Source organism: Chiloscyllium punctatum, chromosome 27 (assembly GCF_047496795.1).
Source record: "Chiloscyllium punctatum isolate Juve2018m chromosome 27, sChiPun1.3, whole genome shotgun sequence".
In the NCBI taxonomy this organism is placed as follows: domain Eukaryota; kingdom Metazoa; phylum Chordata; class Chondrichthyes; order Orectolobiformes; family Hemiscylliidae; genus Chiloscyllium; species Chiloscyllium punctatum.
The window spans coordinates 16,755,773-16,779,024 of record NC_092765.1 but is presented as its reverse complement, the minus strand read 5'-3'; the positions used below and the strand labels follow the sequence as shown (position 1 = coordinate 16,779,024).

Below are 23,252 nucleotides of genomic sequence, written 5' to 3'. Positions count from 1 at the left end.
AGGTTACTGGATTCATAGTTTTCACAGAAACAAAATAAAAAACTGCATTATCAAATGTACAAATGTATACACAATTGAAAAATCTGACCCTGAATCATTTTTCATATTAACAATGGAATAAATTACCAAACGAGAGTGTAAATCTGACGTACCAATATTGGAAGCATAATGATGTAGATGTGCTGTGTTCTTCACACCCAATGTTGTCCATTCGCTTGAATGTGGCAGTTACCAGGTTTACAGATACTATTGGGTACAATTAGTGACTCCCTTCCACCTACCTTCAGGAACCCAGATGTAGCAGTGACAGGTTGGAAAGCTTGTACCATGCAACACAACCTGATACAGCACACCATTGCAATTGGACTCAATAAGCTTACACTTGTTTACTGCTGCAGTTCACTCTTGCAAACTGCTTAATCAATTCCCAGTTCAACTGTCAATCCCAATTCTCATTAGCTCTTGTGCAGTAATGGAGACTAATTAGTCTTCATAAGATTAAAAGATAGCAAAGCAGCATGTGCTCACAACCACGATACTTTCTACAGAAATATTGTTCAGACAATTCATGTGGATATTAATCCCAGAGATACAATATACACACAAACCATGAACAATTCATCCACCACAAGTGAAATAAAAACTCTCAACCAGTTAGCCACTCCAGGACATGATCAGCTACCTCTTGGGATGCTGCCCAGATCATCGAGGAGAAAGTGAGGACTGCAGATGCTGGAGATCAGAGCTGAAAATGTGTTGCTGGAAAAGCGCAGCAGGTCAGGCAGCATCCAAGGAACAGGAGAATCGACGTTTCGGGCATCAGCCCTTCTTCAGGAATGAGGAAAGTGTGTCCAGCAGGCTAAGATAAAACATAGGGAGGAGAGACTTGGGGGAGGGGCGTTGGGAATGCGATAGGTGGAGGGAGGTCAAGGTGAGGGTGATAGGCCGGAGTGGGGTGGGGGCAGAGTAGTCAGGAAGAAGATTGCAGGTTAGGAAGGTGGTGCTGAGTTTGAGGGATTTGACTGAGACATGGTGGGGGGAGGGGAAATGAGGAAACTGGAGAAATCGGAGTTCATCCCTTGTGGTTGGAGGGTTCCCAGGCGGAAGATGAGGCGCTCTTCTTCCAACCATCGTGTTGCCATGGTCTGGCTATGGAGGAATCCAAGGACCTGCATGTCCTTGGTGGAGTGGGAGGGGGAGTTGAAGTGTTGGGCTACGGGGCGGTTGGGTTGGTTGGTCCGGGTGTCCTCTGAAACGTTCCGCAAGTAGGCGGCCTGTCTCCCCAATATAGAGGAGGCCACATCGGGTGCAGTGGTTGCAATAGATGGTGTGTGTGGAGGTGCAGGTGAATTTGTGGCGGATATGGAAGTGTCCCTTAGGGCCTTGGAGGGAAGTAAGGGGGGAGGTGTGGGCGCAAGTTTTGCATTTCTTGTGGTTGCAAGGGAAGGTGTCTGGAGTGGAGGTTGGGTTGGTGGGGGGTGTGGACCTGACGAGGGAGTCACGGAGGGAGTGGTCTTTTCGCAAAGCTGATAGGGATGGGGAGGGAAATATGTCCCTGGTGGTGGGGTCCGTTTGGAGGTGGCGGAAACGACGGCGGATGATATGCTGGACATGGAGGTTGGTGGGGTGGTAGGTGAGGACCAGTGGGGTTCTGTCCTGGTGGCTGTTGGAGGGGCGGAGGAGTGAGAAGTGGAAGAGATGCGGTGGAGGGCATCGTCGACTACATCTGGGGGGAAATTGCGGTCTTTGAAGGAGGCCATCTGGGTGGTACGGTTTTGGAACTGGTCCTCCTGGGAGCAGATGTGGCGGAGATGAAGGAATTGGGAATATGGGATGGCGTTTTTACAGGGGGCAGGGTGGGAGGAGGTGTAGTCTAGGTAGCTGTGGGAGTCGGTCGGTTTATAGTAAATGTCCGTGTCGATTCGGTCACCCGAGATGGAAATGGAAAGGTCTAGGAAAGGGAGGGAGGAGTCTGAGACGGTCCAGGTGAATTTGAGGTCATGCTCCCACAAGGAGATTGAACAGTTCATCCAGTTTACCAACACTTTCCACCCATCCCATATTCCCAATTCCTTCGTCTCCGCCGTACCTGCTCCCAGGAGGACCAGTTCCAAAACTGTACCACCCAGATGGCCTCCTTCTTCAAGGATCGCAATTTCCCCCCAGACGTAGTCGACGATGCCCTCCACCGCATCTCTTCCACTTCCCGCTCCTCTGCCCCTCCAACAGCCACCAGGACAGAACCCCACTGGTCCTCACCTACCACCCCACCAACCTCCATGTCCAGCGTATCATCCCCCGTCATTTCCGCCACCTCCAAACGGACCCCACCACCAGGGACATATTTCCCTCCCCTCCCCTATCAGCGTTCCGAAAAGACCACTCCCTCCATGACTCCCTCGTCAGGTCCACACCCCCCACCAACCCAACCTCCACTCCAGACACCTTCCCTTGCAACCACAAGAAATGCAAAACTTGCACCCACACCTCCCCCCTTACTTCCCTCCAAGGCCCCATGGGTTACTTCCATATCCGCCACAAATTCACCTGCACCTCCACTCACATCTATTGCATCCACTGCACCCGATGTGGCCTCCTCTATATTGGGGAGACAGGCCGCCGCCTACTTGCGGAACGTTTCAGAGAACACCTCTGGGACACCCAACCGCCCCGTAGCCCAACACTTCAACTCCCCCTCCCACTCCACCAAGGACATGCAGGTCCTTGGACTCCTCCATTGCCAGACCATGGCAACACAACGGTTGGAGGAAGAGCTCATCTTCCGCCTGGGAACCCTCCAACCACAAGGGATGAACTCATTTCTCCAGTTTCCTCATTTCCCCTCCCCCCACCTTGTCTCAGTCAAATCCCTCGAATTCAGCACCGCCTTCCTAACCTGCAATCTTCTTCCTGACCTCTCTGCCCCAACCCAACTCCGACCTATCACCCTCACCTTGATCTCCTTCCACCTATCGCATTCCCAACACCCCACCCCCAAGTCCCTCCTCCCTACCTTTTATCTTAGCCTGCTGGACACACTTTCCTCATTCCTGAAGAAGAGCTGATGCCCGAACCGTCGATTCTCCTTTTCCTTGGATGCTGCCTGACCTGCTGCACTTTTCCAGCAACACATTTTCAGCTGCCCAGATCATGGTAACTTTGATCAAGTGAATTCAAATAAATTTAAACCATAAACACATTACAGTACTGTACCCCAAAAGATCATGTTAATAAAATAATGTCTCGGCACCAAACCTCAAATTTCTCAGTTTGTATTTTTGTGATTTTAATTGCTGCCGTTTTATTTTAGTCTTAGAGCCATGCACTTGCCGCTCCACTTACCTGCTCTGTACGGAGTTTGCCGCTGCATGCATCGCAGCAACAGCTGCATCCTGAGCCTTGCGGTTCATAGCTGGTGGTGGGCACATTCCTGAGCTCATTTGTGCCGATAGGTTTGCTGCATTTGGTGTCATATTGCCTCCATACGGCCGGTTACCCATTGCCGCTGGACCCATCCTCCCAGGTGGCATTCCAACATAAGGCGGAGCTGGGCCCTGCCCATGCATCTGGTTGCCAGCAGTCAATGCATTCATAGTGCCTCCCAAGCCATAGTTTGTATTGGGCAGTGTGTTATAGTTCGGTTGTCTTGGATAGCCCCCTGTTTAAAGAGAAGAAAAAAAATCATGGTAGAAATGTGCCAGTGTGCTTCCATCTACTGGAAATAAAAATAAAATGGTAGCAAGAGTCAACAGGCCAGACATCAGACAAGTATCAATTAATTCTTCAACTCAATATTTCATTAATGTTTTGCTTTTACCTCAATCTATTTACCTTGATCCAGATAAAACTGGAACAAGATATCCTACCAAAAAAAACCCCAAAATAACTGAAAAAAATGAATTACTGATTACAAATACATGGGGGTTACACAATGACATCAATGAAATAGGAACCTGCTACATATACGTGTAAACACAAAACCCACCATCACCTCATCCACTCTGCAACATAACTAAAAAGGAAGCTTTGTGCCATGAAGTAGTAACAGCATGGGGCAAATATAGCACAACACGCTCATAGAATTTGGCAAGAGACAGCAGACAGTGGTGCATTAAACATGAGGAAATCCCTCACTAGCAGGCGTAGCTGCAAGTGCAAAGTTGTACAATGTGTGAACAAAGTAACAAGGTTAATTTATCAAGTAATACATATCCACACAGCAAGTGCCCAAGCAAGTATTTGGAGCAGAAAACTAATGACACTACTTGCACACATGCAATTAAACAAATGTTCATAAGTCAGATGCTTGCAAATTGTGTCCCCATTTATTAACTTTTAAAAATCTGTTGATAAATTCCAAGACTACAGGATGTAGGAGCAGAAGCAGGGCATTCAACTCATCACATCTGCTCTGCCATTCATAGTTGATCTGAAGATCCTCAACGCCACCTTTCTCCCTTTTCCCCCAAAACCCTCAATGGATTAGAACTCGCTCAGCCTTGAGTATACTTAAAAACTTACACTCAAAAGCCCTGCGTGGTTACGAATTCAATAAATTCACTACCCTCAAAACATTTCCCATCTGTCTTAAAAGGGCAGCTCCTTAACCTGAGAATATGCCCTTTGGTCCTCCCACAATCTTTCCACATCTAATATGTCAAGTCCCCTAACAATCTAGTCTATTTCAATAAGCTGTCCTCTCTCTTCTATATTCCAATGAGTACACCCCAAACTGCTCAACCTCTCTTCATAAGACTGCTCCTCCACAGCTGGCATCAGCCCAGTGAACCTTCTCCGGAGTGCCTCCAATGCCAGTATCTTTTCTTCAATAAGGGGCCCAAAACTGTGCACATTGTTCAGGCCAGCGGTAAAATAGTCTCATGTATAGTTTCAGCTAACTTCCCTAGTTTTATACTCCCTTCCCGCTTGAAATAAAGGTTCACATCCCAGTTGCTTTCCCTACTACCGGAACTTGTAGGTTAGCTTTTCCAGATTTATGAGGACTCCCAAATCCCTCGTGCTGTAGCCCTCTATAGTCTTTCTCCGTTTACATAGCTGCTCTATGCTTCCTGCCAATGTTCCCAAACCCTTCATTCTCCCACATTTTACAAAAAAAGCTAGTCTAAGAGGAAGCGTGTAAACACTGTTAATTAGTGAATCAAATGGGTTTTTACAACAATGACCTTCAGGGAAGGAAATCCTTCTTCCTTACCTGGTCTGAACCATGTGTGACTCCAGAACCACTACACGTAGTTGACAATTAACTGCCCACTTGTCAACCAGAGCTGAGCAAGAAGTGTTGTCCCAACTGATGCTCACAGTCCAAATACACACAATTATTACTTTTAAAGAATTACATTCTATTTCCCAAGATTTTGCCTATTCACCTAACCTACATCCCTCTGTAGACTCAGCCATCCTTAGCACTTTCTTCCACACCCATTTTGGGTGACGTGTAAACATGGCTATAACACATTCATTTCTCTCATCCAGGTTGTCAATATATATTGTAAATAACTGAACTCAGTACCAATTCCTGTGACTCTCTTCTAGTTACAGATTGCCATCTTGAAAATGCCTCACTTATCCTAAATCTGTCTTCTATAAAATTAGCCAGTCTATCCATGCTAATATACTACATTCAACATGGTTGGCCCTTATTTTATTAAGTAGTCTACCAACTGCCTTCTGCATACCCATATATTACATCAACTGCTTCCCTTTCAGTTATCCTGTTTGTTACTTCCTCAAACAATTCTAAGAAATTGTCAGGTATTACTTCCCCTTCGTCAAACAATGCTGACTCAGCTTGGTCATCTTCTGTACTTCTAAATGCTCTGCTAACAAATCCTTTATATCTAATATTTTCCAAGTAACAGATGTTGAGTTAACTTTTTAATTTAGTCATTCATAGGATTTGGGCACTACTGGCTAGGCCAGTATTTATTACCCTTGAGAATACAGTGATAAGCTGTCTTTTTGAACTGATTTTCCTTCAATTAGTCATACCTGTGATTGAATGCTTGCTCATATTTTGGGGTGAAGTTTCCTATTTCCCTCATGAATTTTGAGCATTGTACCAGACTCACCCTGAGGTCCATACTGAGCACCTTGAGGCCCATAGTTTCCAGAGTTATTCTGTTGATATGGGCTCATCCCAGCATGCATCTGACCTCCAGAAGGCTGACGTGGGGACAATGCTGACCCTGTCTGTGGGGAGCTGTACTGTGGTAACTGAGGGGGTCTCTGCATATAGCCTGTATATAGAGGGAAAAGACAGTTCAATTAAGATCAGGTACTGCTTTAACAGAATATATCATTCACTGTAAAAGTAATACATTATGCAAAGCACTTCATTTCACCGTACCTGGATAACAAAGGTCTGTTAAGAAAAAAAAAGAGAGAATGATTTCTTTTTAAGGAAATTTGTTAAACTTAACTTAAATTCAGGGCAACAACTCTAATTAGTTGCCCTTCAACCATAAGCAATTCAACTGATATCAGAGATCTGTAGTAAAATATTATGAGTTTTCCCACTTGCAAGTTTAATAACATTTACTCAGTGTGTCTAGGCTATACCATCCCACCCAGACAGCGTGAATAGTTTATGGGGGTATATTTCACACACAGGTTGGTATGTATGGAATGAGCTGCCAGAGGAAATGGTGGAAGCAGGTACAATTACAACATTTAAAAAGGCACCTGGATATGTAAATGAATTGCAATGGGTTAGAAGGATACAGGCCAAATGCTGGCAAATAGGACTAGATTAATTTAGGATATCTGGTCAACATGGACAAGTTGGACCAAAGGGTTTGTTTTTGTTGCTGTACAACTTTATGACTCCAAGAGCTGTAAACAAACTAAATACGATTTTCTATCAAATCAGCTACAAAATCTATTCAAGAACTCACCACGGTCCTGCCCCATAGCAGATGGATTCATGGAGGGGTGCAGAATTCCATCGGACTGGCCACTTGGAGGACGAGGTGGCATTTGATTACCTAGTATGCAAAGAATTATACTTGTTGAGTTTGTTGTAACCGAAAAGTACGAGGCAGCAGGAAGTCATGGGGATGTGGGGTATTGTAGCTGCAGCCCTTTAAACAAACAATGAGATGATATGAATGAAGCAGTTACACCAGCTGATTCTACAGGAACAGACAGGTATGCAGGCCAAACAAGTCGCATTTGGAAGGCAGATAAATGCTCAAATACATCAATTTTCAATGCAGTGTCGAGGTAGGGTCTGTCTGGGCTTGCCATTTTGGAGTGGGGGGGGGAGAAGAGGGATTACTTAAATAGCGATATATTGGAAATTGATGTACAAAGAGATCTGGGTATGCTTATCATACCAGTTAATGAAAGTAGACAGACAGGTTTTGGGCAAGACCACACCTATAGAGTATCACATGCAGTTTTGGTCTCCCAAAATATCCGAAAGGATATACTTGCAATAGCGATTGTACAGCAGAAGTTCATCAGGCTGATAGCTGGAGTAGCCTGAACTATCCTATGAGAAATTGGTTTGAATGGGCCTATATTAACTAGAATTTAGAAGATGGGAGAGATCTGTTTGAAAGGTGTAAATTTAAGCAGGGCTGACAGACTAGATGTAAGACAGACATTTTCTTGGCCTGGAGACTTTTCAAGGTACATACTTTCACCATATGGGGTAGACCATTTAGGACTAAGAAGAAAAATACCTTCACTCACAGGACAGTGAACTTCTGGAATTCTCTACCACAGAAGGCTGTGGAGGCCAAATCATTGAATATATTCAGGGCAGAGATAGATACATTTTTAGATTTTAAAGACATCAAGGAAAATGGGAAGAAAGTGAGAATGTAGTATTGAGGGAGGAAGGATCAGCCATGACATTGATTGGCAGAGCAGGCTTTAAGGACCACATGACTTACTCCTGCTCATAATTTTTGATGTTTTACTATTCAACTGGTCAAGCAAGTGCAGCGAATTTAGGGGCAGTGTCCCAAGGGGGACACTGTGATCCTGAACCTGGTTCAGTCTCTTCAAACCAGGTTACAAACACCCCAATAAATACCTTAGATTTGACAATCTTGAACTTCTCAGATTTCTCCCCACTACTGGCAAAGAAGCAAAAGTTTGAAGAACAAGACAAGGACCACCTTAAAAATTCTTACCTATCACTGTCTGATGAGGTACTAGGGCTCAAAACAGGGTTGCCAGGCAATCGACCCATCTCATCCTTTCCCCAAATCACACAAGGAAACTTATTAGAGGCCAACCAGAGATACACTACCCCCACAAACAAAATGGGAGGAAATGGCAATATACCACTTCTTCAATCATAGGCTGGTTCTCTCCCATGCTTGATGCAGATATATTCATAGTGGGCTTATCAGCAAATGCAGGAGAGAAGCAGCCTGTGATTCAGTGGTGATGTGAGTGGCAGTCAACAAAGTTGAAGGAAACTGGAATGTTGTGCAAGGCCATAGAGGGAGCCTTGGGAGCAAGCACTGCAGTAGTTGCATTAGAATAAACATGCAGTTAGCTGTGACCTCACCGGTACACAAAAAAGCATGCTTAGGATAATGGCTTTTTTTCTGTATAGAAATGTGGCAGTTTGTTTTTTAAAACAAGCATTTGTTGCTAACTTATGCCTGCTGCCTTGTCAATTTATACATTGAGATACTTAATTAATGCTTTGTATGTTGTGGCTTTACATTTAATGGAACAGTGATGAACAGTGATAACTACTGGGGATACTGATGAGTTGTTCCTATTCTGCTTTTATGCAAGTCTAAATCCTACATATCAACAAAATTACTAAACATATTGATACTAAGTGACAGCACTACCTAATGAAGGACTTAGTGAAACTAAAAACTAGTCACAGCACACACAAAAAACAGAGCACTTGAAAATCTCAAGAACCACCTTTGAAAATCATTGAGGTTTGTCAGGGACATCTTTCTGCAGCATACATTTACAATGAAGCTTACAAACAGACATTCCTACCTGGTACAGTTGCTGGGGACAATGGCCCGGACCTGGACTGGGTTACACTAGCTGGCGATCCTACAGGTGAAGGCGATGGACCACGAATTCCAGGCAGATGTGGGGAGGTATGAGGAGAGAATGGTGACTGTGCAGGGTTACTTTGTTCCCCTTGACTGCTGGAGATTCCTGATGTACTCACTCCTGGACTCAGTGCTCCCTCTGTCCCAGTCGGCAAATCATCAATAGAACCAGACAAATCCTACAAATCCAGAAAACCAATGAATTCACCCACTCTTCATGAGTAATGGTATATATGTCAGGCTTTTCTGTACATTAATACATCTCAAACCTCATTTCTACAAGCATTAAAATGGTGAAAAGAAATTGACCAAATTAGTCGTTATGTGCATTTGCGCAGCTTGGGAGGGTGCTGGAGAGCTTCCTGGAAGACCCAATGTGTTAGATGTTGCAATATATAAAAGAACTTCCTTCATTCATGAGTGGAAGGAATCTTAATAGTCAAATGAAATCCATCTACATTACAACTACCAGTTCAGGTTCTTCTTTTATACTTAGCTCCAGATAGTACTCCCTAGCTGGTAGAGAAGTGCTGGAAAACAGAGCCCAAACCCCAGTCACACTCGCCTTTGACCGTGCCCTCAGAAATGAATGCTGCTATATGTTCAATGACTAAAGAAAAGACAGTTTTATTTTAACGTCATCAGGTGAGGTTCAATGGGATGTGAACCACAGAACAGGGTGGAAGGGTCAAATGGCCTACTCCTGTTCCTGCCTTCTATTTCTATTTATCTTTCTCTACCTTTACCCCATTCTCATTTGTAGCTACCCCTACGAGATCTGCTGCTATGGTTGTCACATTTGGCCATCTTGCACCATCATCTCTAATCCATAGTCATTCACCTGCAACCACTGAATGATGTCTGTGATCCAAGGGAGTAATTTACAACTTTTGACTCCCCAGAGCCTTTACACCATCTATAACACACAAACTAGGAACAAGAGTAGACCATTTGGTCCTTCAAGCCTGCTCTGCTTTTAATAAGGTCATGGCTAAACTGATTTTAACCTCAAATCTAGTCTTGCATACCCTGACTATCTTGATGAAATAGTAATCAAGAATCAACCTTTCATGCTGTTAAAATATTTAAATGTTCTGCATCCTCTGCCTTCTGAGGAACGGAATTCCAAATACACTCAACCCTCAAAGCATTTTTCTTCATATTTTAAATGGGTGACCCCCTACTTCTAAATTCTCACGAGGAAATATCCTTTTGGCATCCATTCGGTCAAGTCCTTTCAGGATCTTATGTTTCAACTGAGTCACTTAACTCTTCCAACTTCCAGAAGAAATAGGCCCAGCCTATCTAGCCTTTCCTCAAGGCAATTTTCTCTTTCCAGGTATTATTCCAGTAAACCTTCTCTGAACGGCTTCTGATGTATTCATATCCTTGTCAGTACAATGACCACTACTATCCAGTGTTCCAGATATGATCCTACCAATAACCTGTAAACCTGAAACATAATCTCCCTCATCCTGCATTCAATTCCTCTTGCAATAAAACATGATATTCAATCAGAGTCATACAGCACAGAAACAGACCCTTCGGTCCAACTCATCCATGCCAACCAGATATACTAAATTAACCTAGTTCTATTTGCCAGTACTTGGCCCATATCGCTCTAAACCATTCCTATTCATATACCCATCACAGATACACTTTAAGTGCTGTAATTGTACCAGCCTCCACCACTTCCTCTGATAGCTCATTCCATACATACATCACCCTCTATCGAAAAGTTGCCTCTCAGCAACCATTTAAATCTTTCCCCTCACATTAAACCTGTGCCCTCTAGTTTTGGACTCCCCCTACCAAGGATTAGCTTTCCGGATTACTTGCTATAACCGCTTACAGTGCTATCCTTCTGCAATTCATGCACTTGGACATCCAGATCTAAGAGCTTTGTAACCTCTCACACCATTTAGATAAGGCTTTTCTTTTAACTTTTTTGCCAAAATGGAAAATTCTGCACTTTCCCATGCTGCATTCCATTTGCTAGGTCTTTGCCCATTCACTTAACCTTAGACTTATGTCTTCTTCAAACTCATTTTCCTTTCTATCTTTGTCATTGGCAAATTTAACTACCAATGCTTTGGTCCCTTCATTCAAATAATTTATATAACTTGTAAAGTTAAACCCCAGTACCAATCTGTGACATACCATTTGTGACAACCTGTCAGCCTGAAAGAGACTATTCTTTTATGTGTGCAAGCCAATCTTCTATCCACGCCAATGTGAGTCTTAATCCCTTTAAGCTTTTGCAATAACTTTTGATATGGGACCTTATCAAACTTCTTCTGAAACTTTAAGTTCAGGTTGTTCTGCTATAACGTACGTTTCACTAATACAAACTTACTGTAACACGATTGACAAACTTGGGACACAAAGTTTTAAAATATGCATTAGTGAAAAGGCAATTATTTTAAATGGTGCTGCTATTATGCGATTTTCTTAATACAGGTTTGCACGAGAATAGAATAACTGCTTTAGAGCAGAACTGACTATATAACACATCCACTGGTTCCCCTTTATTCACATAAGAAATAGGAGCTGGCCATCTGGCCTGGTGAGCCTGTTCTGCCATTCAATAAGATTATGGTTGATCTTTTCAAGAACTCAGCTCCACTAACCCATCCACTCAGTTACAAGTTCACAGCACACGTTACTTCAAAGAATTATAATAAATTAATTAAATGATTTCCCATTCACAAAGTCTCTGCCTGATTACCTTGAATGTAACCAAGTGCACTACCATCACATCTTTAATAGAAATTTCTAACATTTGCCCTGTGCAAGGTGTTAAAGTAACTGGACTGTATGTTTAGGCTTTCTTACTCCCTTTCAAATAAAGGAGTTACTAAAGCTATTTACAAATCTGTACGAACATTCTTTAAATCTAATGAGTTTTGGTAAATTAAAACCAATGCATCAATTAGGTACCAAATTAAGTAGAATCTCAAAAGTGGTAATCTCTGGGTTATTCCCTGAGTTACATGCAAATTGACATTGGGTAAACAAGATTAGTGAGATGAATGTGTGACTGAAAGACTGGCTTGGGAGAAGTGGGTTCTGGTTTGTGGGCACTGGTGCCAGTACTGGGAAAAGTGGGATGTGTACTGTTGGGATGGTCTATACCTGAACTGTACTGGACTGTTGTTCCTGACAGCAACCAGCTAACTGCAATTCAATGCAGCAGCTCATCACCACCTTTAAAGGCAACAAGGTTGGCAAATAAATGCTGACCCAGCCAGTGCCTTCATCATCCCATGACTGAATAAAAAGTAAATTCATTCAGGATAGGAGGAGATCACTTTGGATACTTCAAGCAGTTGTATGCAGTCAACCACATCCAAATTCTATAAATGAAAAAACATTAGGTCTAAGTCTTTCTTACCCAACACTTTCCCTTTAAAAGATGTACTAGCAGCTTTGCAGCTCTATTTGAATCAACAAAATATTGATAGAATCATAGAATCTCTACAAGTGTGGAAGCAGGCCATTCATTGCATTGAAGGCATGCTGATCCGCTGAAGAGTATCCCACACAGACTCACCCTGCTACCCTATGCCTGCAGTCCTGCATTTCCCATGGCTAATTCACCTAGCCTACACATCCCTGGACACTATGGACAATTTAGCAGTGCCAATCCACTTAACCTGTACAGAGTCAGAGGTGTACAGCACAGAAACAGACCCTTTGGTCCAACTCGTCCATCCAGATATCCTAACCTAATTTAGTCCCATTTGCCAGCACTTGGCCCATATCGCTCTAAACCCTTCCTATTCATGTACCAATCCAGATGCCTTCTAAATGCTGTGATTGTACCAGCCTCCACCAATTCCTCTGGCAGCTCATTCCAAACACGCACCACCCTTTGCATGAAAATGTTGGCCCTTTTTTATCTTTCCCCTCTCACCCTAAACACCTATGCCCTTTGCCCTCCCCCAACCGAGGGAAAAGACCTTGTCCATTTATCCCATCCATGCCCTTCATGATTTTATAAACCTCTACAAGGTCACCTCTCAGCCTCCGACACTCAAGGGAAAACCGCCCCAGCCTATTCGGGCTCTCCCTATAGCTCAAATCCTCCAACCCTGGCAACATCCCTGTAACTCTTTTCTGAACTCTTTTCAAGTTTCACAATATCCTTCTAATAGGAAGGAGACCATAACTGCACACAATATTCCAAAAGTGACCTAACCAATGTCCTGTACAGCCGCAACATGACCTCAACTCTTATACTCAATGCTCTGTCCAATAAAGGAAAGCTACCAAGTGCTGCCTTCACTATCCTATCTACCTGTGACTCTATTTTCAAGGAGCTATGAACCTGCACTCCAAGGTCTCTTTGTTCAGCAACACTCCTCAGGACCTTACCATTAAGTGAATAAGTCCTGCCCTGATTTGCTTTTCCAACCACGACCTACCACCGATTCTTGTGGCACACCACTGGTCACAGGCCTCTAGTCTGAAAAACAACCCTCCACCACCGCCAGTCTTCAACATTTGAGCTAATTCTGTATCCAAATTTTTAGTTCTCCCTGTATTCATTGAAATCAACCTTGCTAACTAGTCTTCCAAGAGGAACCTTGTCCAATGTCTTAAAGTCCATATAGATCACATCTATCACTTTACCCTCATTCATCATCTGTTACTTCTTCAAAGATCTCAATCAAGTTTGTGACGCATGATTTCCCAGACACAAAGCCATGCTGACTATCCCTAATCAGTCCTTGCCTCTCCAAATAAATCCTGCCCCTCAGGATTCCCTCCAACAACTTGCCCACTACTGATGTCAGACTCACTGGTCTATAGTTCCCTGGCTTGTCCTTACCACCTTTCTTAAATAGTGGCACCACTTTAGCTAACCTCCAGTCTTCTGGCACCTCATCTGTGACTATTGATGATACAAATATCTCAGCAAGGGGGCCAACAATCAATTCCCTAGCTTCCCAGAGTTATAGGGTACACCTGATGAGGTCCTGGGGATTTATCCACTTTTTTGCATTTTAAAAGACATCCAACACCAACACCTCTAATTTGACATTTTTCAAGATGTCACCATCTATTTACCCATATTCTAAATTGTCCACGTCCTTCACCACAGTAAACACTGATGCAAAATACTCATTTAGTATCTCCATCTCCTGCAGCTCCAAACACAGGCTGTTTTGCTGATCTTTGAGGGGCCCTATTCTCTCCCTAGTTACCCTTTTATCCTTAATATATTTATAAAATCCTTTTGGATCCTCCTTAGCTTTGGCAAATAGGGCTATCTCCTGTCCCCTTTTTGTCCTCCTGATTTCCCTCTTAAGTATACTCCTACTGCCTTTATACTCTAAAGATTCATTCAATCTCTCCTGACTATACCTGACATATGCTTCCATTTCTTAATCAAAACCTCAATTACTCTAGTCATTCAGCTTTCCCTACACCTACCAGCCTTTCCTTTCACCTTAATAGGAATATACTGTCTCTGGATCTCTAGACTCTCGTTATCTCATTTTTGAAGGCTTCCCATTTTCCAGCTGTCCAGCTATCTGTGAACATCTGCCCTCAATCAGCTTTTGAAAGTTCTAGCCTAATACTGTCAAAATTAGTCTTCCAGCAATTTAGAACTTCAACTTTTAGATCTGGTCTATCCTTTCCCATCACTATTTTAAAACTAATAGAATTGTGGTCACTGGCCCCAAAGTGCTTCCCCACTGACATCGGTCACCGGCCCTACCTTATTTCCCCAAGAGGAAATCAGGTTTTGCACCTTGGCGAAAGCAAGTCCTGCAGATGCTGGAGAATAGAGTCAAGAGTATACTGCTAGAAAAGCACAGGTCAGGCAGCATCGAGCAGGAGAGTTGACATTTCAGGCAAAAGCCCTTCATCAGAAGTCCACAGTGATAGGTTTGGAAAGTTAACATCCCCTACCACAACCAGCCTATTATTCTTACAGATAGTCGAGATCTCCTTACAAATTTGTTTTTCAATTTCCTGCTAGCAATTAGGGGAGCCTATAATACAATCCCAATAAGGTGATCATCCCTTTCTTATTTCTCAGTTCCACCCAAATGACTTCCCTAGATGGATTCCCAGTACAGCCGTAATGCTATCCCTTATCAAAAACGTTCCCCCCCTCCTTTCCTTAGCATTTGTATTTTTGGAATATGGGAGGAAACCCCTGCAGACAGGGGGAGAATGTGCAAACTCCACAAAGTTGCCCGGGGATAGAACTGAACCCAAGTCCTTGGTGCTGAGAGTCAGCGGTGCTAACCACTGAGGCACCACACCGCTCATTTTGTAAGTGCAATTTTTTGCATTCTTTTTGCTCTTGCAATTTCAAGTATCTTTTCATTTATCTTGGTCTGCAAATGAAAGTTTTAGTCCCAACTACAATCCAGCTAGAACTGATCATTTCACACAACCAATGTCTGATACTAGTGCACCAACATGTCATATCTTCTGGCAGCAAAATAGGCCATACAATATAATAAGCCAGAAAACCAGACTACACTGACTGCAGAATACCTATTTCGTCAACTTCAGAAAACAGTATATATATTTGATTTGGGAAAATGGCTATTTAAAATAATTTATTTTCAAAAGATTTGCATTTATATAGTGCCTGAATAGCCAAGGGTAGAGGTAGACACAATGCTAAATTAACCTGCTGAGCATCATTGTTTTAATAACGGATTTGCATCCCTGCCTTTTGACAATCAAAAAATAGTCTTACATAATTGACATCTCACTGCATATCTTTTACTCGGAGGATAATTTAAACTTAAAGCTTTCAGTAAACTGTGGAAGAAAAAGTTGGAGAGTAGGTATTTGTGCCTCCTCCTGCCACGTTTTAAGTATAGCCCTGGCTGGCACAGTCAGTCAGTCTGGGATTACCATCCTCTCATGCACAATGACATCATCATCACATTTAAATTACTGGAACTACTTTTTTCTTGCTCTTTGAAAATGTGTTCTAAGCATTAGACAACAATCAAGTAATTAGCTATCAGCTGGAGACAGGACAAGGTTCACAGTTAAATCTCCCTGTGTACAAGTCCTACTTGAAACACTGCACCACCCAAGACTGCACACTGTTCCAGCCAAAACTCATTTCCCCTTTATAATTGTATTTGGTGTGATAAGCAGAGATACATGAAAGCCCTTAATCGTTACAAACCAGTCACACATTTCAGGCCAAACACATACCACAGCATTTCATAATTTACCAATGTCAAATCAAACAGGTTCCCAAAAATTCACTTATTCCCATTACAAACCCTGCCCCAGATCAGAGGAAATATCTTGCAACGAAGTTGCCTCTCTGACTTCAGTTCTTTTTTGAATCACTGCATTTTAATCTATTTAAGTTGTACCCAAACACTGCAAGAGGCATACTGAAATGAAAGCCCAAGAGCAGTCAATTTAAATCCAGGTTACATTTTAAATAATCTTTTTCAATACTATTCTAGGTAGTGAGTCATTCTTTCAGCTAGTTACAGGACAAACTCAATATGTGAAGCTATCTGCGTGTCCAGTCTTCAATCCCAGCACTAATAAGCAAACAAAGTAACCCTGAACAATCTCAAGGCTTTAGCTTACAGGGACCAACCAGGCCAGTTTTGCACATTGATTCCAATTTCTTAATTACTTTACAAAATGGTGGTTAAACAAGACAAAATGGCAGTCTCAATCACCTTCTCCATATAGGGAATGCCTGACCAAACAGATTAATTTATTCTAATGACAAAAGTACCAAGTTGTCCCATACATTGATGGCGATATGCATGGGTTAAATCTCAATGAACTGCCTATCTTTGATTCAGCAGCATGAGTAGTTTTACACACATGCAGTAACAGCTAGAGTGCTCTCAAAGATTAATACTGCACACAATCAGCAAAAGCGTGCAGTTTCAATCCCCACATACTACGATTTTATTGCCATTTTACAGCAAATTATCATGGTTACACTAATCTATAGTAAATATGGGTATGGCTGCATTCATCTAGCCTTGCGGGTGTTAAGTTTCTACAGCGATGTCAAGGTTGTGGGGATCAGTCAGGGTATTCATGTCACAAAAACTGCTGGAAAGGTTCAACAGGTCTGACAGCATCTGTGAAGAGAAATCAATTAACATTTCAGGTCTGGTGACCGTTCCTCAGTTCGGACCAGAAACATTAACTGATTGCTTTGCACAAATACTGTCAGACTTGCTGAGCTTGCCAGCAATTTCTGTTTTTGGTTCGGATTTACAGCATCTGCAGCTCTTTGTTTTTATAGGGTATTCATGTCAATGGACACTTAAAGGAGCAAGGAGGAAATTTATCAATTACAAGGCCCTATTCATAAACATTCCATTATGCAGCAAGTTAATTACTAAACAAAAGAAGCCAATGACTTTGAGAAAACAATTCCTATTCCTATAGCTCCACTTCAATAAAATGTCCAATTGAAATTAAAATTGTTCTTGTGGCCCGATCCCAATACAGATCAGTAATGAGCGCAGCACAAGCTCAGAAAGCTTCTTACTGATGTGACGCTAGCTTTCTCATCCCGTCTGTGCTCAGAGCTCAGCCAACATTTACATTTGTAAACAATAACAGAATGAGAGGATTGGTTTGTCTCACGTGCTTTCCATGTGCTTTCGATTTATTGCCCATCTGCCATTACCATCAAAATACTGGAAGCTGTCCAAGTATTTCACACTGAATCTCACACTCCTGGCTGGCTCCCGAACAAAAGCCTTGAGCTTTCTTTTGAAATCCTGCCCAGTTTTATTTCAGGCTCTGACCTGATGAATGAGTGTTGATTACTCCATGGAGTCTAATGTGTTGAGGTGATGTCACAGTGTACTCATTTCTGCCTGACACGCTCTATGCACTTGGTCACTCTTGCCACTGTTTCAAACCCAGAAAGTACAATGCTGACACCCTACCTGAGGGATACAGAGTGTTGACAAATCACACAAAGCAACTCGTTAATGTATCTCAGTCAATAAGAAAACTTCACATGCTGTCATCACCCAAATTTTACGCAGTATCAGTGTTTTAAAAAAAACCAAGGGTCCAAAACTCCCTCTCTCTCTTCCCCTGCCCATAATTCCATTGGAGCTTAATACACAAAGCTATTTAATTAAAAACTGATGCAGATCAGTGAGGCCAGCTGATAGGAAGTCTGAATATACAAAGTCTAATACTTTGAATGCTAGTTGCTTCCTTCTCAAGCTTAGTCCAATTTCAACAGGTTCAACTCTTCAGTTTTAAGGCAGCCTATAGCATTACCTGCTCCTAACTAGCAATCTTGTCCTCCTCTAAGGGCTACACAGGTTGGTTGGTTGTAGAGAAACATTAAACTGCCAGACTAGTACAACAAACAGCATTCACTCAGCATCTCATTGCAACACATCTGAAGCAGACACTGCCTGAAATGGAAAGTGTTGCCTCCCTAGCAGCAACACCCCTCATCTTAAGTAAAACAAACAATTTTTATTATCAGAACACAAGAGAATTAGGTGAGAAATACAATAATTAAATCCAAGATATCACTTTCAAAGGGAACAAGTCAGCCTTGATGTGCTATCATCATGTGTAACATTATCAACACCTTGACAAAGACTACTGAACGGACTGACGCTCCCACAGGAATTGGACTTCAAACAGCAAAACTGGAAGAGCCCAGATTTACAGCTAAAAACCTGTCAGCTGGGTTACTGGCTTTGCAGAAAGTGAAATAGAATTTTTTTTCCTCTTTTTCTCCCTCCACAAACTGCAAATGATTGCATCACAAAGTGGTGGTCTGGTGATTTTGGAAATGGAACAGGTGTTTCAAATGTAAACTCCAAGCCAAAGAAAACCAGGATGCCAGACATTTGTTGCAACCTCTACTCTTCCTTCTCACTTTGATGTTGATCCATCTGTTGGTAAATAGCAAAACCATGCCTTTCCAATACAATTAAACAATACAAGAGCATCCGTTACTCAATGAAGAGCAGCCGAGCTGGGTACAAGTCCTAAATATCTCCTCCTAAGTGCACAAATTTTTTATTTCAAAAATATACTTTATTTATAAAAACTAACTAATAAGCACACAAAGGTTCTAAATCAGTTCTATACAGTCTTTGCAGAGAAAAACAAAAAACATTAGAATTTGACATTTCTCAGTTTTTGTAGTAGGGGTAATCTGATAATCTACATTTATAATTTGCATTTAACGATCAATATTTGTACCCGGACAGCAGTATTTTTAATGTACTGAACAAATGGAAGTCACAAAACGTTAAAGAGGAAGTTTTTATTGTGAAATCACTTACAACATCTAATAGGTTGGATCATTTCAGGTAGTTCAACTTAAAAGGAAATTCCTCTAAAATTCAGGTGACTGTCATTTGGTTAAAATACAGACTCTACTGAGGGGTTCTTGGTGCATCATACTGCAGAGACCCTGATCAATGTAACCAGATGACAGACAGGCCCAACATGGTTTGGTCAACAGGAAATCATGTTTAACTAGCTTTCTTTGAAGTATCAACTTATACTGTGTGCAAGGGAAACCAGTGAAGTATTCTACTTAAAAGTTTCCAGAAGGCATTGATAGGGTGCACACATCAAAAGGTGGCAGAAAATACAAGCTCATCGAGTAGGGGGGAACATTTTGGCATCAACAGAATAGCTGGCTAACAGGAAGGAGTAGAAATAAACAGGCCCTTTTCAGGTTGGCAGGACATCACAAGTGATGCATCATGGGGGTCAATACCAGGGCCTCAACTCTTTTGAATTTATACAAAATGATTTGGATGAAGAGACCAAAGGTATGGGAGCTAAATTTGCTGATGATACAAAGATAGATAGGAAAAATGAGTTGTGAAGAGGATATAAGGAGCCTAAAGAGGGATATGTATAGATTAGGTGAGTAGGCAAAGACTAATGTGGAGAAGTACAATGTGGATAAGTGTGAAATTGTCCATTTTGGCAGAAAGAATCTTTATAAAAAGCATGCTATCTCAGTGGTGAGAGGTTACAAAGCTCCTAGATGCAGAGAGATCTGGGCCTCCCAATGCATAAATTGCAGAAGGTTATATGCAGATACAAAAAGTAATCAAAGTTAATAGATGTTATGGTTTCTTGAGAAGGGAATCAAATGCAAGAGTAGGTAGCTTATACTTCAGAAATATTGGGCATGCTAAGACTGCATCTGGAACATCATGTAGTACTGGTCAACTTGCTCACAGAAGGATGTTAGTACACAGGAAGCAGTTCAGTGTGTTTACTGGAGTAAAACCAGGGATAAACTGATTGCCTTAAGAAGAAAACCTGGACAGGCTGAGCCTGTATCCTCTAAAACCTAGAAGAGTCAGAGGTGACTTAAGTGAAACATATGATCGTGAGGGGACTTGACCATATTGCTACCACAAGGTTCCCTTGTGAGAATCTAGAACTAAGGGTCAAGTTTAAAAATATGGGGTTACCGATATAAGACAGAGATGAGGAAAAATGCTTTGAGGGTTGATTGCCATTGGACTTTGCTTCTCCAAAAGACAGTGAATGCGTAAACCTTTCAATCGAGTTTTTACAGCAGTAAATAGATTCTTGATTACCATAGGGTGAAAGATTCTTGGAGATATGCAGAAATTTACAGTTAAGGTTAAAATCAGATCAGCTATGAACTGGGGTCAACTGACCCCATTTGGTAGACTATAAGTTTAACATCTAATGCTAACTGACTATACCCATTTCCACTAAGTATCAATTCTGTAGACTTTAGAAAACCCTGAATCTGTAAAGTAAAATGCAAATATGAAAAAGCACCTTTAAGTAAAATACTTCACCACTCATCGTACTCTAATCACAAAGTTTGTATGTATAGCATAGGTAAAAATCTTAACTGGATGAAGGCAGCAACTGCAAAACCTTTGCAGCTAGTTAGTCTCAGTGAGGATCCGTTATCTCACCCACCCATGACAACAATGAATCCCTTGACAGTGCCTGTCCCTGCTTCAAGCAGTTGTTTCTCAGCCCCAATGAACAAATACCATTTATGATGTAGGTAGCAAGGCTGGAGATAAACCTACATTTTTACAAAACAAACTCTCCTGTGCACCTTGAATGAGTTAGTCACCCTCTGACAGACGAACAGAAATTGCTGTGCTAATCTAAGCAATTCAAAAGCATTTTGACCTAGAGGGATTTTAAAATAGCAAAATGATAGCAACACGTGAATGTTCTTGTCCCCAATATAATTACAAAGTGACTACTTGCTCTGTCCCCAAGGCATGCATGCCTCATTAAGAGAAAGAGCCAAACTATTTAAAGTTCACTACTCCACAAGAACAATAGAGTATTTTTAAAAAGAAACAATGCATTTCCACAAAACCAGTGCGCATCAGCAACCCAATAATGGCTCTCTACATAGCAGCTTTTATTAATTGCTTTCAATAAGTAAAACATTGAGGCAAGAGAGCAAATTGAAGCCACTGCTCTGCATTCAAATGTACATCACGAGTATTCATCTTTCAAAGTATTGTTATACCTCCAACTCAGCTGTAGCAGATCAGCGGAATCATTTGCACAATTGTAGCACAATCTGAAATCCTTAAATATAGGCAAGGCTCCCATTCTGGTAGTTTGGGGCATTCACATGATGGCTTCAACAGCCAGAAACAGCTGTGCCAATTTCCAGTATAATAGTGCCTATGTGATCATGTGGTGTCAGCACTCTAGTCATATAATCTGACTGCCAATGAGTGACCGTCTGGACATGTAAATGAGGGGTTCACACACACACACACACACACACACACACACACACAGAAGTACCATTTCCAACAGATCTCCGATCAGTGCAGGGAACAGAAGCCATCCATGCTCATGGCACAAACTGAGGGGACAAAAAATTTTCAATGTATTCAACCTATACCACTTCAGAACACTAAGTTTACACTCAGTGTCACTTCAGATGCATTACAAGGGAGCGAATGGATTGACCCCCTAGTGACACGTGCACACACATTCAAGTATCCACACAGACACTAAATACCACAGCCACCAGCTTTGGGTACTTTTGATTGTGGACTATTTAAGAAAGGTGGCAAGGAAAAGCCAGGGAACGACAGACCGGTAAGCTTGATATTGGTGGGTATATTGCTGGAGGGAATCCTGAGGGACAGAAATTACATGTATTTGGAAAGGCAAGAACCGATTAGGGACAGTCAACGTAGCTTTGTACGTTGGAAAGACTGTCGCACTAACTTGTTTGAGTTTTTTTTTGAAGTAACAAAGTGGATTGATGACGGCATAGCAGCAAACGCAATCTATAGGGACTTCAGTAAGGCATTCGACTAGGTTCCTCATAGTAGACTGGTTAGCAAGGTTAGATCACATGGAATACAGGGAGAACTAACCACTTGGATACAGAACTGTCTCAAAGGTTGAAGACAGAGTGGTGATGGAGGGTTGCTTTTCAGACTGGAGATCCATGACTAGCAGTGTGCCACGGGATTGGTGCTGGGTCAACTGCTTTTTGTTATTTATATAAACGATTTGGATGCGTATATGGGAGGAATGGTGAGTAAGTTTGCAGATGACACCAAAATTGGAGGTGATGTGGAGTGAAGGAGGTTACCTTAGAGTACAATGGAATCTTGATCACATGGGTCAATGGGGTTTAAGTTAAATAGATGTGAGGTGCTGCATTTCGGAAAGGCAAATCTTAGCAGGACTTATGCACTTAATGGTAAGGTCCTGGAGAGTATTGCTGACCAAAGAGACCTTGGGAGTGCAAGTTCTAGTTCCTTGAAAGTGGAGTCGCATGTAGATAAGATAGTGAAAGCAATGTTTGGTATGCTTGCCTTTATTAGTCAGTGCATTATGTACAGGAAGTTTTGTTGCTGTAAAGGACATTGGTTAGGCCACTTTTAGAATACCATGATCAATTCTGGTCTCCCTGCTATAGAAAGGATGTTGTGAAACTTGAAACAGGTTCAGAAAAGATTTACAAGGATGTTGCTAGGGTTGGAGGGTTTGAGCTATAGGGAGACATTGATTAGGCTGGGGCCATTTTCCCTGGAGCTGAGGGATGACCTTATGAAGTTTATAAAATCATGAGGAGCATGGATAGGGTGAATAAGCAAGGTCTTTTCCTAGGGGTGGGGGAGCCCAAAACTAGGGGGCATAAGTTTAAGGTGAGGGGGAAAGATTGAAGAG

General features: G+C 42.1%; 1 protein-coding gene across 4 annotated transcripts in view; it reads right to left on the bottom strand.

Moving 5' to 3' along the window:
• Positions 1-23,252, bottom strand: part of LOC140453481 (AT-rich interactive domain-containing protein 1A-like) — a 129,009-nt gene that overhangs the window by 36,913 nt on the left and 68,844 nt on the right. For all 4 annotated transcript variants that reach the window (XM_072548192.1, XM_072548193.1, XM_072548195.1 and 1 more), the window contains exons 5-8: positions 9,001-9,241; positions 6,915-7,004; positions 6,090-6,257; positions 3,343-3,658 (exon numbers count right to left, since the gene is read on the bottom strand). In XM_072548192.1, the coding sequence (XP_072404293.1) occupies positions 3,343-3,658; positions 6,090-6,257; positions 6,915-7,004; positions 9,001-9,241 (815 nt within the window). The remainder of the gene's footprint in view (positions 1-3,342; positions 3,659-6,089; positions 6,258-6,914; positions 7,005-9,000; positions 9,242-23,252) is intronic.